The sequence below is a fragment of the Balaenoptera acutorostrata genome, chromosome 12, assembly GCF_949987535.1.
Source record: "Balaenoptera acutorostrata chromosome 12, mBalAcu1.1, whole genome shotgun sequence".
NCBI classification, from domain to species: Eukaryota; Metazoa; Chordata; class Mammalia; order Artiodactyla; family Balaenopteridae; genus Balaenoptera; species Balaenoptera acutorostrata.
Window position 1 is genome coordinate 27,457,319 of NC_080075.1, and position 20,736 is coordinate 27,478,054.

Sequence of the window (20,736 nt, forward strand, 5' to 3'; positions counted from 1 at the left end):
GCTCAACTTAGTTCATGACGCTTCAAGGTCAACGATCGTCAAGAGAAAAACATGCAATATGTCTTACAATGTTGGATTCCTTACAAATAGGACAAGGAAATAACCATGTAGACAAAACCAGAGCATTTGAACACATCTGTGTTCTACAAACACACCAGTGAATGCTATCAATAAGGTACTATGACATAAAACAAAATGAAAACTAGATGTGAGACTGTTCTCTTCAGTGTACAGACTTCGTGGCAGTTGCTCCACTCTCTAGCTACTTATATCGTTAACTCTCTGTTCTGTGAATACAAAATGAGGCCCAAGTGTGTCAACTTGTTTCCCACAGAAACCAAAAAACCTCCATGCATCTCTTTTCTCCTGTGCCCTTTCACCTTACCTGCTCCCAATTCTCCACCAATGTCCTCCTCTTTCTCTAATTATTCTCCTCTTCATTTTGCTTGGCCTTGCACCCAAGCATGCAAGACAGAGAGTCCTAGAGGTCCAAGATTCGAGAGTGGCTGTTTGCAAGGGGGAGGAGATTACAGTAACTGCCACACTGTATATACTTCTGTGCAAAGAAAAAGGGACAGTGTTCAGAACGTCTCTCACATAGAAAAAGAGCTGGATGGCAGGATACCTGTGTGGCCCAAGGAACTAGAGCTAGCAAATTATGGGCCAAAGAATTGCAACCAAAGGCTGGAAGAGGAAAGGTCTGCAACCAGCTCTGTCTCCTAGCTCTCTGGTATTTGCTGCCAACGGGCAGAGTCGATTTCGTGAAGCGTCAAGCACTGAAAAGAAGACTCCTGCTGCTGGAAGTTGACAGGAAGTAACATCCAATGCAAGATCAAGGCTTGTCCTAGAAGCAATGCCCATAATGGAAGGAAAAAAAAAAAAAAAAAAAGAAGAAGAAAGCGGAAGAGAAATGCTAAGTCGCAAGTCCAACCTGGCCCCCAGCCTAGCCCAGCCCAAGGAAGGCAGGAGTCAAGGAGAAGAAACTCGAAGAGAAGAGCCTTGGACCACAACATTCTCCACAAGGTACACTCAACAAACTTCACCCTACTCTTGAACCAAGCTACAAAAAGAGCTTCTTCATCCCTACTTTTGCTCCTTGAAAGCTGCTATCAGTTCACTCATTAGACACATATGATTTCAGAACAACTGTTAATAGTTCAAACTAGATGGCACTTTCCTTCCTAAGGATATTAATTAAGTTAAGATCTCTATAGCTCTAAGTATATGATACATAAAATAGAATACTCTGTAGAATATAAGCAACTGTTAGTTCATTATATTAATGAACGTCTGTAAGAAATGTTGCAATGATTTCCCTAATGGAAGAGCCTGGGGGAGGTAAGTCTGTCTTCTAGGATTTCCTCCCCAGAGCTCAGAAATGTAGGTGTTGTTTTAGCTCTCCTACACTCTCTTCACCCAACCCCGCCTTCCTCTTGGGGATCGGACCTCCCTATTGGCTAGCTCATACCTTCCAACTGCCTGCTTTGTGACATCACTCTCCTACCAAACCTACTACCACTTGGTAGAGTCTTGGGGTTTCCGTGGAGCTGTTTGGACCAGTAACCAGTGACCTCTGGACTGGACACGTGCGCCGTTCAGCTGCAGCCACTCAGACATCCTCTAGTGTTGTCTCCTCAGCCCTTGTACCTGCAGTTGATGGTTCCTCTTCTCTGACCATGTCAGGTAAGAAAAGACACTTTGGAAAGTTTTGCGTTCGATTTCTTTGGCCCCTAAATTGAGTAGGAGATTCAACATAGCAGGGAATGATGAGGGAAAGTATTGAACTACAAGTCTGGAGACCTAACTTCAGTTTTGACTTGGACGTTTACTATCTGTGTGACTTTGGACGAATCGCTGACTGTCTCACAAAGCCTGCTGCTTTCCTTATCTGTTACGTTAGGATACCACATTGGGTTGATCACTCTGATCCCCTTCCTTTCCAGTATTGAGCCTTAAAGGGTACCCATGGAGAAAATGAAATCAGAGACTTCTCAAGAGGGTTTCAACAGAAACATAGAAAAGCCAGGTGACATAGAAAACTAGCAATATATACCAAGATGTTTCATCTCTAATGGTCTCCCTCCACTAGTACTGCGACCAGCTGAAAAGAGAGAATAGGGAGAGAGGATGGAGAGTACTGGGCTATATAGGGAGGCACAGAGTCAAACGTAAGGAAGTTGAGGATTGTTTTCATTAGCACAGGCCAACAGGAACCAAGAGATGGGAAAAAAAATATAAGAATCAAGAGGGAAAGCATAGAGGGGCTCTCAAGAAAAACGTAGTTTGCAATGGAATGCTGATGGGAACCAAAGATTTTAAATTAAAGCAGAAACAGCACAGAGGGAAATCTGCTCAGAGCAGGGCAAAACAAAGTTGATGGTAGCAAATCCTTACATTAACAGACTAAGAAGGAAAGTCAGGCCAGAACAGGGGATCACCAGGAAAGGCAGCTTATCAGAAAAGTCATACTCCGTTTTCTTTCTTTTATTGCCTCTCTGAATACAGTTGGCACTTGACAGTTTTGAATATAAACATTTTAGAAATATGTTTTAGAAATGATGCTTCCTATAAACAAGAAACCAAAGTGGTTATCTAGGGGGCTGATTTTCAGTGTTTTATTCTTTCTAATTTTTAAACTAGGTAGACATTTTCCCAATTAAACATTTTAAGTGGCATCTTCTAAATTGAATCAGAAGGACTATTTCCTTTGTGTGATATGTAGGTTCTAAGGCAAGGCTGCTTTTCATTTTCACAGTTATTTCCTTCCTAACACAGAGAGCACATTGATCAACAGCCATCGTTCGCTTGTAGATCTTAGCTACCGAAGGAGAAAAAGAAAAAGTCAAGCCCCACATCTCTAATTCCCCATTTAGGGAATTCCCTGGCGGTCCAGTGCTTAGGACTCGGTGCTTTCACGGCCAGGGCCACGCGGCGCGGCAAAAGAAAAAAAAAAACAAACATCCACATTTATCGAAAACAATGTGGTGGAGTCCTTTGGATTTTCTTACATTTGAAAATCTTTTTTCGTTGGATTCTAGGGATGATGGTTTTTTGAGGTTTTGGGATGTCATCTTCCTGGATGTTGAAGATAATTCTAATCTAAGTTCTAGGATAAATACAAAAACCTTCCTGATACTTTTTAAGCTTCCTTTCTGCTTATTATATAAGTTATATTCATTGAAATATATATTTCTCCTAGGCTGAATACCTGTTACTTGCTGGGTAAAAATATGAATGAGCACAATCATGAAACTCTTTTACCCTTATTATTTTGCTGTCTGCTTCGTACCGCTTTTCATTGCAATACTTGTCTATATATGTTGTGGCTACCTATACATTCACATTTATTGCATTCTGTTGCTTGTTAGGCATTGTTTACTGATATACCGTCTCTGTCTGTATGCATTGGCTAGGAATTCATTCACCTCTATCACCTCTATCGTGTGTTTTGGTTAATAGCATTCACTAAAATAGAGTGGGCAACATTCACTTTCCTAATATTGCATGGATGGTACAGAATGTCATTTGTTAGTAAATTCATTAGGCTTTGATACTTGCCACATACCCCAGTTTTCATTAATATCTATGGATTCCTTTTTCGTTATGTAATGTGCTTGTCATGATTTTTCTTTGTCTTTCTAGAACTTATTGTATCTTCCTCCATATAAATCAGATGCAATATATCAGCTTATTCATCTATTAATTATTACTGCTATTATTATTGGTGGTGGTGTTATAACCACTTTATAGATGAGTAATCCGAAGTCATCAGATAACTTTTCTCTTTCCAAAAGCACTTAAGATATCCACTTTCGGGTAATCATTTTGAGGTAGGATGAGAAACCAGGCTTGAAGAGGGCAAAAATGACTCTTTCACAATTCACCAGTTGGACTGAGCTATACGTCAACTCTAGGTAATAGCATGGGAACTGTACAAGCAAAGGGAGACACTGAAGACGACAATGGTAATAGCCGTACTGTTTTCTAATGGACCAAAAAAATGCCTATATTGTAAGTTCTATTTCTCCTGCTTTCTGGCAGTATCATGCTCAGAGTAGAGTCCTGGCAAGGAAGTCAGGATACGTAGGTTCTGGAACCTGGTAATGATACTAACATAACGAGGGAACTTGAACAAGTCAACCCGACCTCTCTGAGCCTCAGTTTCCTTACTCACGAAATGAGACTGAGAAAATCGAATTTCTCTAAGGGCCTCCTAGTTCTAAAATGCTTCCAGTCTAGGAAGTAGCATAGAAGTCAATACGAGTGCAGGCTGAAGGGAAAGACAGGGCAGGGAGAAGGTTGCTTCCAGCCTAGAGAACAATGTCTGAACCATACCACTTGGCTCTTCTGCCCATCTGTGCCCAAGATGGGAGCACAGGCAGTTAATACAGAAGAGTGGAAAACTGCTCAGTCCTTACAGCCATCATTAACTGTCTGATTTTGGGTTTCTCAGCAAGTATTGATAGTAGAGGTGTCCTGATAGCAAGAACCTTAAGATAATGCTGTTCCTCAAACGGACTGAGAATTTCTCAACCTCCCTGAGTTTTTCATGACCCTCTTGTTCTTACAGAAAATTTCCAAAATCCATCTCTACTTGGAACTCTGAAATCTCTGCAGCATTCTCTTCCTGTGATGAGCAATGCAACTTCCCTAACACGAAGTGTCTGCAACTTCTCCAGAGTCTCTGCCCCTGCCGTCAGTTCGCCATCAGCTACTGGTACCTCTTTCCAGACACTCACGGGTAGTGCCTACCTTTACCAACATTCTAGCACGACTACGGTATCTGGAGTTACTGACCACAGCCAGATCTCCACTTCAGCTCCTTCCTATCCAGGTGTTCTTCAGTGGGACATCACACGAAGCACTGAAAAGAATTCTTCTTCACCCGGAGACTTTACTCTGGCACTCACTGACCGGCACACAGTTGCTTCCTCCATGTTTATGGCAGCCCACTATGATAAAACTTCAGACGCCAATAACATGGTCCCTCTATATCCATCGCTTTCTGCCAGCCTTGCTCAGGGAACACCATCTCAGATTCCAAATCAGGGGCATAGCCGCCTGTCACCTCCCTACCAGGAAGGAAGCCAGGTAGATTACTATAACCAAGGCACACTGGGGTCTTTACTGTATGGAGAACTTGGCTCCTGCCCGCAATCCTATGGCTCTGCGTCACACACAGGAAGTAGGGCCTCTGTGCAACCAGAAATGGGAATGGGACTGAAGGAGATCGAGCCCACAAATATCCGACCACCAGCTTCCACCTCTGCAATCTGCCACCCTGTGTCTGCTCAACGCATCACAGAAACAAGTTTTCAAGGTGAGTATACAAACGGCAGAGAAAGTTGAAGAATGAGGTCGGCGTTCAAAAGTGGGGTCAAATCGACAGCTGGGAAGTGGTGTAGAGACAGGTAGAATTTAGATCCCGAGCCTTTAATAACCACTACCTTCGCTCAGTGCCCTCTGTTTTGAGACTCTATAGAAGAACACCTAGGGCTTCCCTGGTGGCGCCGTGGTGAAGAATCCGCCTGTCAATGCAATGCGGGGGACACGGGTTCGAGCCCTGGTCTGGGAAGATCCCACATGCCGTGGAGCAACTAAGCCCATGTGCCACAACGACTGAGCCTGCATTCTAGAGCCCGTGAGCCGCAACTACCGAAGCCCACGCGCCTGCAGCCCATGCTCCGCAGCAACAGACGCCACCGCGATGAGAAGCCCGCACACCGCAACCAAGAGCAGCCCCCGCTAGCCGCCAACTAGAGAAAGCCCGTGCACAGCGATGAAGACCCAGTGCGGCCAAAAAAATAAATACGTAGAATAAATAAGTTCAAACAATAAATAAATAAATAAACATAAATTAAAAAAAAAAAAAAAGAACACCTAATGCAGGAGGGAAGGTGGGAGGGCCACTGTAAAGGTCATCTATGCTACATGTACCTCGTAGCATAGGGCACTGTCCAGGGTCCTTAAGAAGAGTTAGTAGAAATGCCTTGCCCATCTTGCCCCTGAACCCCTTGAAAGGTACATGACTGCTGTGTTGGTGTTTAGGGGGAGCATCTCACTTCCCAGGGACTGACTTCTCCCTTGATCCCTTTGTAGTGACGGAGACTTCCCCGGTGATGAACAATTCCCTGGGATTGCGACCTCCAAGCCAGACGTTTTGTGTGACACAAACTCAACAACTCCCCAAGTCCTGCAGTACCAGAAACAGTCACATACTTGAGAGTAACCCACCGTCTGAACTTGGGGACATTTCAGTGACAGATCCAGTCCAGAGTGCCAGTCGTCTCCTGGCCCTGCCACCAGCTCCAAGCCAGGGACAAACAGAGAGTAAGAACGTGGATGATATCAAAACCAAGCTTTCAAAGCCTCTGGATGCCTACCAGATCCCAACAGAGAACCAAGCTCCTGCCCGCAATCCTATGGCTCTGCGTCACACACAGGAAGTAGGGCCTCTGTGCAACCAGAAATGGGAATGGGACTGAAGGAGATTCAGCCCACAAATATCCGACCACCAGCTTCCACCTCTGCAGTCTGCCACCCTGTGTCTGCTCAACGCATCACAGAAACACGTTTTCAAGGTGAGTATACAAACGGCAGAGAAAGTTGAAGAATGAGGTCGGCGTTCAAAAATGGGGTCAAATCGACGGCTGGGAAGTGGCGTAGAGACAGGTAGAATTTAGATCCTGAGCCTTTAATAACCACTACCTTCTCTCAGTGCTCTCTGTTTTTAGACTCTATAGAAGAACACCTAGGGCTTCCCTGGTGGCGCCTGCCAATGCAGGGGACACGGGTTCGAGCCCTGGTCTGGGAAGATCCCACATGCCGTGCAGCAACTAAGCGCATGTGCCACAACGACTGAGCCTGCATTCTAGAGCCCGTGAGCCTCAACTACCGAAGCCCACGCGCCTACAGCCCATGCTCCGCTACAAGAGAAGCCACCGCGATGAGAAGCCCGCACACCGCAACCAAGAGTAGCCCCCGCTAGCCGTAACTAGAGAAAGCCCGTGCACAGCAATGAAGACCCAGTGCGGCCAAAAAAATAAATACGTAGAATAAATAAGTTCAAACAATAAATAAATAAATAAACATAAATTAAAAAAAAAAAAAAGAACACCTAATGCAGGAGGGAAGGTGGGAGGGCCACTGTAAAGGTCATCTATGCTACATGTACAAGAACCCCGAGAGCACACCAATAGGTACCACATTTTTCACTGCTGTAGCCGATCACTCCCCCTGTACTATACCACACTGTGGCACTCCCTTCCCTCATCTACTGCTACAGTCTCTTTGGAAGGTGTTTCAGAACTCTTGTTATGAGAGTGCCAGTTGAACTGTCCTCACTTCCTTCATTTATACCAGGATTTAAGACCTTGTGGTCCGAGAGCCTGTCCAGAGAGCAAGCAGGCTAAGACTCTGTCTTTGTTGATATATTTCATCAGAAAGGGCTCTACCCCCTCTCCTAGTTCATGGTGTGAAGTGTTCGTAGCCTCTCAGGAAAGTGGGGAGAATTGAAAGGACTCTAGATGAGAAGGCTAGGCTTTGTAAAACATTTCAGTGTTTTTTAAAAATAAGACTCATTTTGTATTGGACTTACAACAGTCCTATGAAATACAAAGAAAGCCAAGAATCAGTGACATGAAATGATCACCAGTAAGAGTCACAACAGTCACCGCTTACCTCGTAGCATAGGGCACTGTCCATGATCCTTAAGAAGAGTTAGCAGAAATGCCTTGCCCATCTTGCCCCTGAACCCCTTGAAAGGTACATGACTGCTGTGTTGGTGTTTAGGGGGAGCATCTCACTTACCAGGGACTGACTTCTCCCTTGATTCCTCTGTAGTGATGGAGACTTCCCCGCTGATGAAAAATTCCCTGGGATTGCAACCTCCAAGCCAGACAGCTTTCCTACGGACTGACAGAGAACTCGTCAAGATGAAACACCAGTCTGCGGGAGAAAGGGAAGAAGAGAATGATGGACATCGTTTCTGGGAAACTATTTTTACATTATGTTTTGTTTGTTCCTGGTAAATAAACTGTCATCTTCTTAACGTTAAAACAAAATCTAAACCACTAAATTCAATAATACAGGAATATAACTTTCGAAAAACATTTCTTTGGCTGCGCAGCATGTGGGATCTTAGCTCCCCAGCCAGGGATTGAACCCACGCCTGCTAGCATTGGAAGCGCAGAGTCTTCACCACTGGACCACCAGGGAAGTCCCAGGAATATCACTTTTAAAGGAGAAGGTATAAACCCCTTGGTTACATGAACTGGAGATTTTTAGTAAGAAGTCAATATATTTGTTGTTAGGCACATTTTATGTTAGGCTGTCTCCCTGCACAGGATGCAGGCGCCTTGAAAATGGAAATCATATCCCTCTAGAGTACGTCCCTCTTCTTTCAGCTTTGCAGTTTGCTGCTCCGCTTGTTCAACCCCACCTAGTAATAACCTATACTTCCCTTGTTCCTGTTTTCCCATCTGGAAAACAGACAAAAGGCAACCAGACAACGCAAAGGTCTCAACAACTAAGGGATATCCAAAACCAGAGATGGCCAGAACTTCTGGATCCCTCATGAAACCTAGCCCGGTGTTCGATACGTAGGTATCATTAATACGTGCGTGTTGACTGAAACGGTTGAAACTCAATTCTTCCACTTCCCAGTTTAGTTTTAGTCCTCACACAAAACCTGATCATCAAATTCCTTAATGCGAGGAATCACAGTGAAAAATCATATCTCAACTGACTTCTGTCAGATGAGTGAGAACTAAGGTTAATTCAGTGTATCTGAAGCATAGAAAGTGAGGGCAAAAGTGGCACAAGATGGGGCTAGAGGAGCAGAGAGGATTCTAGACCACGCAGAGTCTTCAAGGCCAACACTGTGTTTTCTAGTCTCAAAACAATGTTTGTGAGCGATGTTTATGAGCAATGTTCCAGCTTGCTTTGAAGGTTTCTTGTGTGAAGAATGGATTGGAAGGAAACAAGATATATGGACACTAGTTAGGACCTAGTCGCAACAGACAGGCAAGTTCAGTATTAGGATGTTGAGGAAGAGCTGACAGATTCCAAAGAAATGCAGGAGATAAACTGAAGCGGGCTTAATGGGGTATGAGATGGAGGAAAGGAAGGTCGTAGGGAATTCAAGGGTTTACTGCGCACATGAGCAAAGCCTCAAAATGAATCATTTGAACGTACAGAGGTAGATCTCCCAAACGACACCGGTTAGGAAGCAACGGTACGCCCTTCAGAATTCCCAGAGACAACACAAATCAACTGTTTCGATGGAAAATTCGGCGGGACCCTTGATTTCCATGGCAATATAGAGAAAAGAGACACTGATCTGGCCTGCCGGTATTTAGGAAGTTGTTAGCCTGACATCACATACTAGTATCATGTAAGTAGGCCGTCTGAAGTAGGAAGCTTAGGGGAAAAACCTTGAAGAAAACTTACAAGCTTAAGCCACACCTCTATACTACACCACCTTTCACAATTTCTTCTCAGATAAGCATCATCCCCATCAGTGAAGAAACTCGTATCTCATAATAGGAAAAACAGGCCTAAAGATTCAATGTGTGTCTTTGGAGGTCCCATCTATGCGCTATCTTCCTGGGACCAGAAAAGTCCCCAGGAAGATCAATCTTTTTGCACCCCTGAAAGCTTACCACCAAGGAAAATGACTAGGTCCACAGATTTCCTCCCTCAAACCAGCTTACCTCACACAGAAATCAGTAGCAACTCAGCCCTTACTCACATGATCACAGTCACAAGAGTGGTTAGGGAGAAAAGCACTAACCGGGGGAACTAAAACAGAGGCAATCCAGGCCAAGTTGGGCTGGTGGCAGATATCTGCTCCTTACGCTCGGGTGCATAATGCGACTCACCACAATGCCTTTTTCACAGACCCTTTTGAAAGTTTCTCCACAAAATCCAACAGCTCAACTTAGTTCATGACGCTTCAAGGTCAACGATCGTCAAGAGAAAAACATGCAATATGTCTTACAATGTTGGATTCCTTACAAATAGGACAAGGAAATAACCATGTAGACAAAACCAGAGCATTTGAACACATCTGTGTTCTACAAACACACCAGTGAATGCTATCAATAAGGTACTATGACATAAAACAAAATGAAAACTAGATGTGAGACTGTTCTCTTCAGTGTACAGACTTCGTGGCAGTTGCTGCACTATCTAGCTACTTATATCGTTAACTCTCTGTTCTGTGAATACAAAATGAGGCCCAAGTGTGTCAACTTGTTTCCCACAGAAACCAAAAAACCTCCATGCATCTCTTTTCTCCTGTGCCCTTTCACCTTACCTGCTCCCAATTCTCCACCAATGTCCTCCTCTTTCTCTAATTATTCTCCTCTTCATTTTGCTTGGCCTTGCACCCAAGCATGCAAGACAGAGAGTCCTAGAGGTCCAAGATTCGAGAGTGGCTGTTTGCAAGGGGGAGGAGATTACAGTAACTGCCACACTGTATATACTTCTGTGCAAAGAAAAAGGGACAGTGTTCAGAACGTCTCTCACATAGAAAAAGAGCTGGATGGCAGGATACCTGTGTGGCCCAAGGAACTAGAGCTAGCAAATTATGGGCCAAAGAATTGCAACCAAAGGCTGGAAGAGGAAAGGTCTGCAACCAGCTCTGTCTCCTAGCTCTCTGGTATTTGCTGCCAACGGGCAGAGTCGATTTCGTGAAGCGTCAAGCACTGAAAAGAAGACTCCTGCTGCTGGAAGTTGACAGGAAGTAACATCCAATGCAAGATCAAGGCTTGTCCTAGAAGCAATGCCCATAATGGAAGGAAAAAAAAAAAAAAAAAAAAGAAGAAGAAAGCGGAAGAGAAATGCTAAGTCGCAAGTCCAACCTGGCCCCCAGCCTAGCCCAGCCCAAGGAAGGCAGGAGTCAAGGAGAAGAAACTCGAAGAGAAGAGCCTTGGACCACAACATTCTCCACAAGGTACACTCAACAAACTTCACCCTACTCTTGAACCAAGCTACAAAAAGAGCTTCTTCATCCCTACTTTTGCTCCTTGAAAGCTGCTATCAGTTCACTCATTAGACACATATGATTTCAGAACAACTGTTAATAGTTCAAACTAGATGGCACTTTCCTTCCTAAGGATATTAATTAAGTTAAGATCTCTATAGCTCTAAGTATATGATACATAAAATAGAATACTCTGTAGAATATAAGCAACTGTTAGTTCATTATATTAATGAACGTCTGTAAGAAATGTTGCAATGATTTCCCTAATGGAAGAGCCTGGGGGAGGTAAGTCTGTCTTCTAGGATTTCCTCCCCAGAGCTCAGAAATGTAGGTGTTGTTTTAGCTCTCCTACACTCTCTTCACCCAACCCCGCCTTCCTCTTGGGGATCGGACCTCCCTATTGGCTAGCTCATACCTTCCAACTGCCTGCTTTGTGACATCACTCTCCTACCAAACCTACTACCACTTGGTAGAGTCTTGGGGTTTCCGTGGAGCTGTTTGGACCAGTAACCAGTGACCTCTGGACTGGACACGTGCGCCGTTCAGCTGCAGCCACTCAGACATCCTCTAGTGTTGTCTCCTCAGCCCTTGTACCTGCAGTTGATGGTTCCTCTTCTCTGACCATGTCAGGTAAGAAAAGACACTTTGGAAAGTTTTGCGTTCGATTTCTTTGGCCCCTAAATTGAGTAGGAGATTCAACATAGCAGGGAATGATGAGGGAAAGTATTGAACTACAAGTCTGGAGACCTAACTTCAGTTTTGACTTGGACGTTTACTATCTGTGTGACTTTGGACGAATCGCTGACTGTCTCACAAAGCCTGCTGCTTTCCTTATCTGTTACGTTAGGATACCACATTGGGTTGATCACTCTGATCCCCTTCCTTTCCAGTATTGAGCCTTAAAGGGTACCCATGGAGAAAATGAAATCAGAGACTTCTCAAGAGGGTTTCAACAGAAACATAGAAAAGCCAGGTGACATAGAAAACTAGCAATATATACCAAGATGTTTCATCTCTAATGGTCTCCCTCCACTAGTACTGCGACCAGCTGAAAAGAGAGAATAGGGAGAGAGGATGGAGAGTACTGGGCTATATAGGGAGGCACAGAGTCAAACGTAAGGAAGTTGAGGATTGTTTTCATTAGCACAGGCCAACAGGAACCAAGAGATGGGAAAAAAAATATAAGAATCAAGAGGGAAAGCATAGAGGGGCTCTCAAGAAAAACGTAGTTTGCAATGGAATGCAGATGGGAACCAAAGATTTTAAATTAAAGCAGAAACAGCACAGAGGGAAATCTGCTCAGAGCAGGGCAAAACAAAGTTGATGGTAGCAAATCCTTACATTAACAGACTAAGAAGGAAAGTCAGGCCAGAACAGGGGATCACCAGGAAAGGCAGCTTATCAGAAAAGTCATACTCCGTTTTCTTTCTTTTATTGCCTCTCTGAATACAGTTGGCACTTGACAGTTTTGAATATAAACATTTTAGAAATATGTTTTAGAAATGATGCTTCCTATAAACAAGAAACCAAAGTGGTTATCTAGGGGGCTGATTTTCAGTGTTTTATTCTTTCTAATTTTTAAACTAGGTAGACATTTTCCCAATTAAACATTTTAAGTGGCATCTTCTAAATTGAATCAGAAGGACTATTTCCTTTGTGTGATATGTAGGTTCTAAGGCAAGGCTGCTTTTCATTTTCACAGTTATTTCCTTCCTAACACAGAGAGCACATTGATCAACAGCCATCGTTCGCTTGTAGATCTTAGCTACCGAAGGAGAAAAAGAAAAAGTCAAGCCCCACATCTCTAATTCCCCATTTAGGGAATTCCCTGGCGGTCCAGTGCTTAGGACTCGGTGCTTTCACGGCCAGGGCCACGCGGCGCGGCAAAAGAAAAAAAAAAAACAAACATCCACATTTATCGAAAACAATGTTGTGGAGTCCTTTGGATTTTCTTACATTTGAAAATCTTTTTTCGTTGGATTCTAGGGATGATGGTTTTTTGAGGTTTTGGGATGTCATCTTCCTGGATGTTGAAGATAATTCTAATCTAAGTTCTAGGATAAATACAAAAACCTTCCTGATACTTTTTAAGCTTCCTTTCTGCTTATTATATAAGTTATATTCATTGAAATATATATTTCTCCTAGGCTGAATACCTGTTACTTGCTGGGTAAAAATATGAATGAGCACAATCATGAAACTCTTTTACCCTTATTATTTTGCTGTCTGCTTCGTACCGCTTTTCATTGCAATACTTGTCTATATATGTTGTGGCTACCTATACATTCACATTTATTGCATTCTGTTGCTTGTTAGGCATTGTTTACTGATATACCGTCTCTGTCTGTATGCATTGGCTAGGAATTCATTCACCTCTATCACCTCTATCGTGTGTTTTGGTTAATAGCATTCACTAAAATAGAGCGGGCAACATTCACTTTCCTAATATTGCATGGACGGTACAGAATGTCATTTGTTAGTAAATTCATTAGGCTTTGATACTTGCCACATACCCCAGTTTTCATTAATATCTATGGATTCCTTTTTCGTTATGTAATGTGCTTGTCATGATTTTTCTTTGTCTTTCTAGAACTTATTGTATCTTCCTCCATATAAATCAGATGCAATATATCAGCTTATTCATCTATTAATTATTACTGCTATTATTATTGGTGGTGGTGTTATAACCACTTCATAGATGAGTAATCCGAAGTCATCAGATAACTTTTCTCTTTCCAAAAGCACTTAAGATATCCACTTTCGGGTAATCATTTTGAGGTAGGATGAGAAACCAGGCTTGAAGAGGGCAAAAATGACTCTTTCACAATTCACCAGTTGGACTGAGCTATACGTCAACTCTAGGTAATAGCATGGGAACTGTACAAGCAAAGGGAGACACTGAAGACGACAATGGTAATAGCCGTACTGTTTTCTAATGGACCAAAAAAATGCCTATATTGTAAGTTCTATTTCTCCTGCTTTCTGGCAGTATCATGCTCAGAGTAGAGTCCTGGCAAGGAAGTCAGGATACGTAGGTTCTGGAACCTGGTAATGATACTAACATAACGAGGGAACTTGAACAAGTCAACCCGACCTCTCTGAGCCTCAGTTTCCTTACTCACGAAATGAGACTGAGAAAATCGAAGTTCTCTAAGGGCCTCCTAGTTCTAAAATGCTTCCAGTCTAGGAAGTAGCATAGAAGTCAATACGAGTGCAGGCTGAAGGGAAAGACAGGGCAGGGAGAAGGTTGCTTCCAGCCTAGAGAACAATGTCTGAACCATACCACTTGGCTCTTCTGCCCATCTGTGCCCAAGATGGGAGCACAGGCAGTTAATACAGAAGAGTGGAAAACTGCTCAGTCCTTACAGCCATCATTAACTGTCTGATTTTGGGTTTCTCAGCAAGTATTGATAGTAGAGGTGTCCTGATAGCAAGAACCTTAAGATAATGCTGTTCCTCAAACGGACTGAGAATTTCTCAACCTCCCTGAGTTTTTCATGACCCTCTTGTTCTTCCAGAAAATTTCCAAAATCCATCTCTACTTGGAACTCTGAAATCTCTGCAGCATTCTCTTCCTGTGATGAGCAATGCAACTTCCCTAACACGAAGTGTCTGCAACTTCTCCAGAGTCTCTGCCCCTGCCGTCAGTTCGCCATCAGCTACTGGTACCTCTTTCCAGACACTCACGGGTAGTGCCTACCTTTACCAACATTCTAGCACGACTACGGTATCTGGAGTTACTGACCACAGCCAGATCTCCACTTCAGCTCCTTCCTATCCAGGTGTTCTTCAGTGGGACATCACACGAAGCACTGAAAAGAATTCTTCTTCACCCGGAGACTTTACTCTGGCACTCACTGACCGGCACACAGTTGCTTCCTCCATGTTTATGGCAGCCCACTATGATAAAACTTCAGACGCCAATAACATGGTCCCTCTATATCCATCGCTTTCTGCCAGCCTTGCTCAGGGAACACCATCTCAGATTCCAAATCAGGGGCATAGCCGCCTGTCACCTCCCTACCAGGAAGGAAGCCAGGTAGATTACTATAACCAAGGCACACTGGGGTCTTTACTGTATGGAGAACTTGGCTCCTGCCCGCAATCCTATGGCTCTGCGTCACACACAGGAAGTAGGGCCTCTGTGCAACCAGAAATGGGAATGGGACTGAAGGAGATCGAGCCCACAAATATCCGACCACCAGCTTCCACCTCTGCAATCTGCCACCCTGTGTCTGCTCAACGCATCACAGAAACAAGTTTTCAAGGTGAGTATACAAACGGCAGAGAAAGTTGAAGAATGAGGTCGGCGTTCAAAAGTGGGGTCAAATCGACAGCTGGGAAGTGGTGTAGAGACAGGTAGAATTTAGATCCCGAGCCTTTAATAACCACTACCTTCGCTCAGTGCCCTCTGTTTTGAGACTCTATAGAAGAACACCTAGGGCTTCCCTGGTGGCGCCGTGGTGAAGAATCCGCCTGTCAATGCAATGCGGGGGACACGGGTTCGAGCCCTGGTCTGGGAAGATCCCACATGCCGTGGAGCAACTAAGCCCATGTGCCACAACGACTGAGCCTGCATTCTAGAGCCCGTGAGCCGCAACTACCGAAGCCCACGCGCCTGCAGCCCATGCTCCGCAGCAACAGACGCCACCGCGATGAGAAGCCCGCACACCGCAACCAAGAGCAGCCCCCGCTAGCCGCCAACTAGAGAAAGCCCGTGCACAGCGATGAAGACCCAGTGCGGCCAAAAAAATAAATACGTAGAACAAATAAGTTCAAACAATAAATAAATAAACATAAATTAAAAAAAAAAAAAAAACCTAATGCAGGTGGGAAGGTGGGAGGGACACTGTAAAGGTCATCTATGCTACATGTACAAGAACCCCGAGAGCACACCAATAGGTACCACATTTTTCACTGCTGTAGCCGATCATTCCCCCTGTACTACCACACTGTAGCACTCCCTTCCCTCATCTACTGCTATAGGCTCTTTGGAAGGTGTTTCAGAACTCTCGTTGTGAGAGTGCCAGTTGAACTGTCCTCACTTCCTTCATTTATACCAGGATTTAAGACCTTGTGGTCTGAGATCCTGTCCAGAGAGCAAGCAGGCTGAGACTCTGTCTTTGTTGATACATTTCATCAGAAAGGGCTCTACCCCCTCTCCTAGTTCATGGTGTGAAGTGTTCGTAGCCTCTCGGGAAAGTGGGGAGAATTGAAAGGACTCTAGATGAGAATGCTAGGCTTTGTAAAACATTTCAGTGTGTTTTAAAAATAAGACTCATTTTGTATTGGACTTACAACAGTCCTATGAAATACAAAGAAAGCCAAGAATCAGTGACAGGAAATGATCACCAGTAAGAATTACAACAGTCACCGCTTACCTCGTAGCATAGGGCACTGTCCAGGGTCCTTAAGAAGAGTTAGTAGAAATGCCTTGCCCATCTTGCCCCTGAACCCCTTGAAAGGTACATGACTGCTGTGTTGGTGTTTAGGGGGAGCATCTCACTTCCCAGGGACTGACTTCTCCCTTGATCCCTTTGTAGTGACGGAGACTTCCCCGCTGATGAACAATTCCCTGGGATTGCGACCTCCAAGCCAGACGTTTTGTGTGACACAAACTCAACAACTCCCCAAGTCCTGCAGTACCAGAAACAGTCACATACTTGAGAGTAACCCACCGTCTGAACTTGGGGACATTTCAGTGACAGCTCCAGTCCAGAGTGCCAGTCGTCTCCTGGCCCTGCCTCCAGCTCCAAGCCAGGGACAAACAGAGAGTAAGAACGTGGATGATATCAAAACCAAGCTTTCAAAGCCTCTGGATGCCTACCAGATCCCAACAGAGAACCAAGATCCTCCACTACGCCCTTTAGGAATCCCTGATATTCACCAGCCGCTGGCCTGCACCGATCCCCTCAGCCAAGAGGAGCAGCCTGGTTCTGAAAATGCTGATCTGAGAGAGAACAGCCGCAGTCGTCAGGACCTAGGGACACTTGAAAACGGGACTGAACCTAGCAGTGGTTTTGCAGACATGACTACACTGGCGGAGGATAGTCACCTTCCCCAGCTCTTTAATTCTTTGAAAGATCTTGGTCAATCCCAAGGTCCCAACGTGATCAAAGCTAAAGACACCAGAGCCATTAAGGTGAATCAGGTGCAGGAAAAGCCAAGTGTCGTAAAGGTTCCCTCTGATCAACCCAGGAAGAACAAACAGAAAGCCTCTGAGCCTATCATTGGTGCTCCCAAGGCCAAAAGCCAGCCAAAGAATCCAGAGTGCCTGTTAGGGGGAGAAGTGGTTCTATGCAATGCTGCAGTCAGTGACAGGGCTCCTGTGAACACGGCCAAGCACTCGCAAGGCAAACCTCAGAAAGCTGCATCCAGAAAGGTCAGCAAAACTAAGAGCCACGGGCAGGAAAAGACCAAAAGGACCAGAGGAAGAAACAAGGCTGAAGAGAACAAGCAGTCAGGGAACAAAGTCAAGGCAGAAGAGAAGCCAGCAATCCCCAACACGAAGCGAAAGGAACACCAAACTGAGCTTCTCCAAGAGAGCTTGCAAAAGCCTCGAACCTCCCTTGGCGTGCGCATGCTGGAGTCTGTGAAGGTCCTTCATGCGCTGGGGAGGAAGAATGAGACGAAAACTGGGCTCTCTTCCTGTCGGCTCTTGGGAAATGCAAGCAACCCCAAAGACCCCCAGCCACCCCCAGCTATCCAGCCATGGCGGCATACCCCACGTGAGGGGAAGAGTCCTGAGAAAACGCAGGTCCAAGCCCAGAAACCAGACAGCAGTGCTGAAACAGAGTGTCCCTCTCCATCCCAGTATGAGCGGCCTCCTCCTGGGAAGGTCAAGTTGATACCTCTGCCTTTTTCTGCCTGGGACAAGCCTCAAGCTCGACCCGCTCCTCGGAGGCCACAGTCTCTGGCCTCACGTCGGCCTGCTGGGGCTTACCGTGCCCAGCCTGGTTCTACTGACTCAGCTCAACCTGCTGCAGTCAATTCATCCCAGCCAGCTCCTGCCTCTTTGCCAGGTCCCGCCAAACCAGCTCAGCCAACTGTGACCAACCCAACCCAACCGGCTTGGACCAACCATACCCAGCCCCGTGTCCCTCAGTCCGCTGCTCCTAGGCCTGCACCCTACCAAACTTCATCTGGCGCTTCTCTCCAGCGCGAGCCTGTTCCCCCTGCTGGGACTAAGCGCCAGTCCCCACCCAAGCTCCAAACCCAATTTCTACTCCAAGACTTCAGCAAGCAACGAGTTCCATGGAGGGAACCCAATGTGCCTGAGCCAGTCATGTCAAAGCCCATCGAACAAGAGCAGAGGCCAGAGCGAGAGGCCATGAAGAGGCGGGCTCAACAACAACGGGAGAATGCTGCCAGATACACCTCTTCGGGGAAGCTGCCATTTCTCACCGAGAGGGAAAAACAAATGGAAATTGCTGACTACTACGGATACGTCAAGTGAGAGCTGCTGGGATTCTTGGTGCCACCTTGGCTACCAGCTGTTCTTCCATACATAGGTAAGATAGGTATAGAACTGAATAAGTAAATGGAATACAATGACTAGATGAGTAATAAACCTTAAGAATTTTGAGATGCTGCTAACTGGGGCGTGAGAAAGGAAGGACTGAAAGTTGGATGGGAGAATGAAGGAAAGGGGTAAACACTGAGGAAAGAGGAAGGAACTTGGCCCAGGGCTAGGAAGGCCAACAGAGAGGTATGGATTTAGGAAAGGAAGCAGGAGTGAGGATGAAATGGCAGAAGTAAAAAGCAGGGTCAGAGGTCTGGGTTGAAAGAACACAATTTGAGGAGAGTTGAAGGGGACAGAAGATGAGTCTAGCTTTACTAGGAGAAATAGAAAAAGTCTCTTGGGGACGTTGGCCTTCAGTCTCACAACCACCAGATAGGTATTTCAGAAAACAAGAGGTTCAGGACACATCTCTGAAAGGTCTGAGTTGCCTTATTCAGGTGTGATTATAGTGGGGGAATAGGGAAATCTACCAGAGAAGTGGCAAGGGCTCACAGTTATCCTAGGGGCAGCTGACGACAGGGGCAGAGCCAAGGGAACTGCTGGATCAGGAGGCCCACGAACAAATCAGGGGCATAGCCGCCTGTCACTTCCCTACCGGGAAGGAAGCCAGGTAGATTACTATAACCAAGGCACACTGGGGTCTTTACTGTATGGAGAACTTGGCTCCTGCCCGCAATCCTATGGCTCTGCGTCACACACAGGAAGTAGGGCCTCTGTGCAACCAGAAATGGGAATGGGACTGAAGGAGATTCAGCCCACAAATATCCGACCACCAGCTTCCACCTCTGCAGCCTGCCACCCTGTGTCTGCTCAACGCATCACAGAAACACGTTTTCAAGGTGAGTATACAAACGGCAGAGAAAGTTGAAGAATGAGGTCGGCGTTCAAAAATGGGGTCAAATCGACGGCTGGGAAGTGGCGTAGAGACAGGTAGAATTTAGATCCTGAGCCTTTAATAACCACTACCTTCTCTCAGTGCTCTCTGTTTTTAGACTCTATAGAAGAACACCTAGGGCTTCCCTGGTGGCGCCTGCCAATGCAGGGGACACGGGTTCGAGCCCTGGTCTGGGAAGATCCCACATGCCGTGCAGCAACTAAGCGCATGTGCCACAACGACTGAGCCTGCATTCTAGAGCCCGTGAGCCTCAACTACCGAAGCCCACGCGCCTACAGCCCATGCTCCGCTACAAGAGAAGCCACCGCGATGAGAAGCCCGCACACCGCAACCAAGAGTAGCCCCCGCTAGCCGTAACTAGAGAAACCCCGTGCACAGCAATGAAGACCCAGTGCGGCCAAAAAAATAAATACGTAGAATAAATAAGTTCAAACAATAAATAAATAAATAAACATAAATTAAAAAAAAAAAAAAAGAACACCTAATGCAGGAGGGAAGGTGGGAGGGCCACTGTAAAGGTCATCTATGCTACATGTACAAGAACCCCGAGAGCACACCAATAGGTACCACATTTTTCACTGCTGTAGCCGATCACTCCCCCTGTACTATACCACACTGTGGCACTCCCTTCCCTCATCTACTGCTACAGTCTCTTTGGAAGGTGTTTCAGAACTCTTGTTATGAGAGTGCCAGTTGAACTGTCCTCACTTCCTTCATTTATACCAGGATTTAAGACCTTGTGGTCCGAGAGCCTGTCCAGAGAGCAAGCAGGCTAAGACTCTGTCTTTGTTGATATATTTCATCAGAAAGGGCTCTACCCCCTCTCCTAGTTCATGGTGTGAAGTGTTCGTAGCCTCTCAGGAAAGTGGGGAGAATTGAAAGGACTCTAGATGAGAAGGCTAGGCTTTGTAAAACATTTCAGTGTTTTTTAAAAATAAGACTCATTTTGTATTGGACTTACAACAGTCCTATGAAATACAAAGAAAGCCAAGAATCAGTGACATGAAATGATCACCAGTAAGAGTCACAACAGTCACCGCTTACCTCGTAGCATAGGGCACTGTCCATGATCCTTAAGAAGAGTTAGCAGAAATGCCTTGCCCATCTTGCCCCTGAACCCCTTGAAAGGTACATGACTGCTGTGTTGGTGTTTAGGGGGAGCATCTCACTTACCAGGGACTGACTTCTCCCTTGATTCCTCTGTAGTGATGGAGACTTCCCCGCTGATGAAAAATTCCCTGGGATTGCAACCTCCAAGCCAGACAGCTTTCCTACGGACTGACAGAGAACTCGTCAAGATGAAACACCAGTCTGCGGGAGAAAGGGAAGAAG

The 20,736-nt window shown here is 45.4% G+C and overlaps 1 protein-coding gene across 2 annotated transcripts in view; it reads right to left on the bottom strand.

Moving 5' to 3' along the window:
* Positions 1-20,736, bottom strand: part of LOC130709400 (uncharacterized) — a 45,489-nt gene that overhangs the window by 12,158 nt on the left and 12,595 nt on the right. For both annotated transcript variants that reach the window (XM_057558386.1, XM_057558387.1), the window contains exons 2-3: positions 20,578-20,715; positions 7,810-7,947 (exon numbers count right to left, since the gene is read on the bottom strand). In XM_057558386.1, the coding sequence (XP_057414369.1) occupies positions 7,810-7,947; positions 20,578-20,715 (276 nt within the window). The remainder of the gene's footprint in view (positions 1-7,809; positions 7,948-20,577; positions 20,716-20,736) is intronic.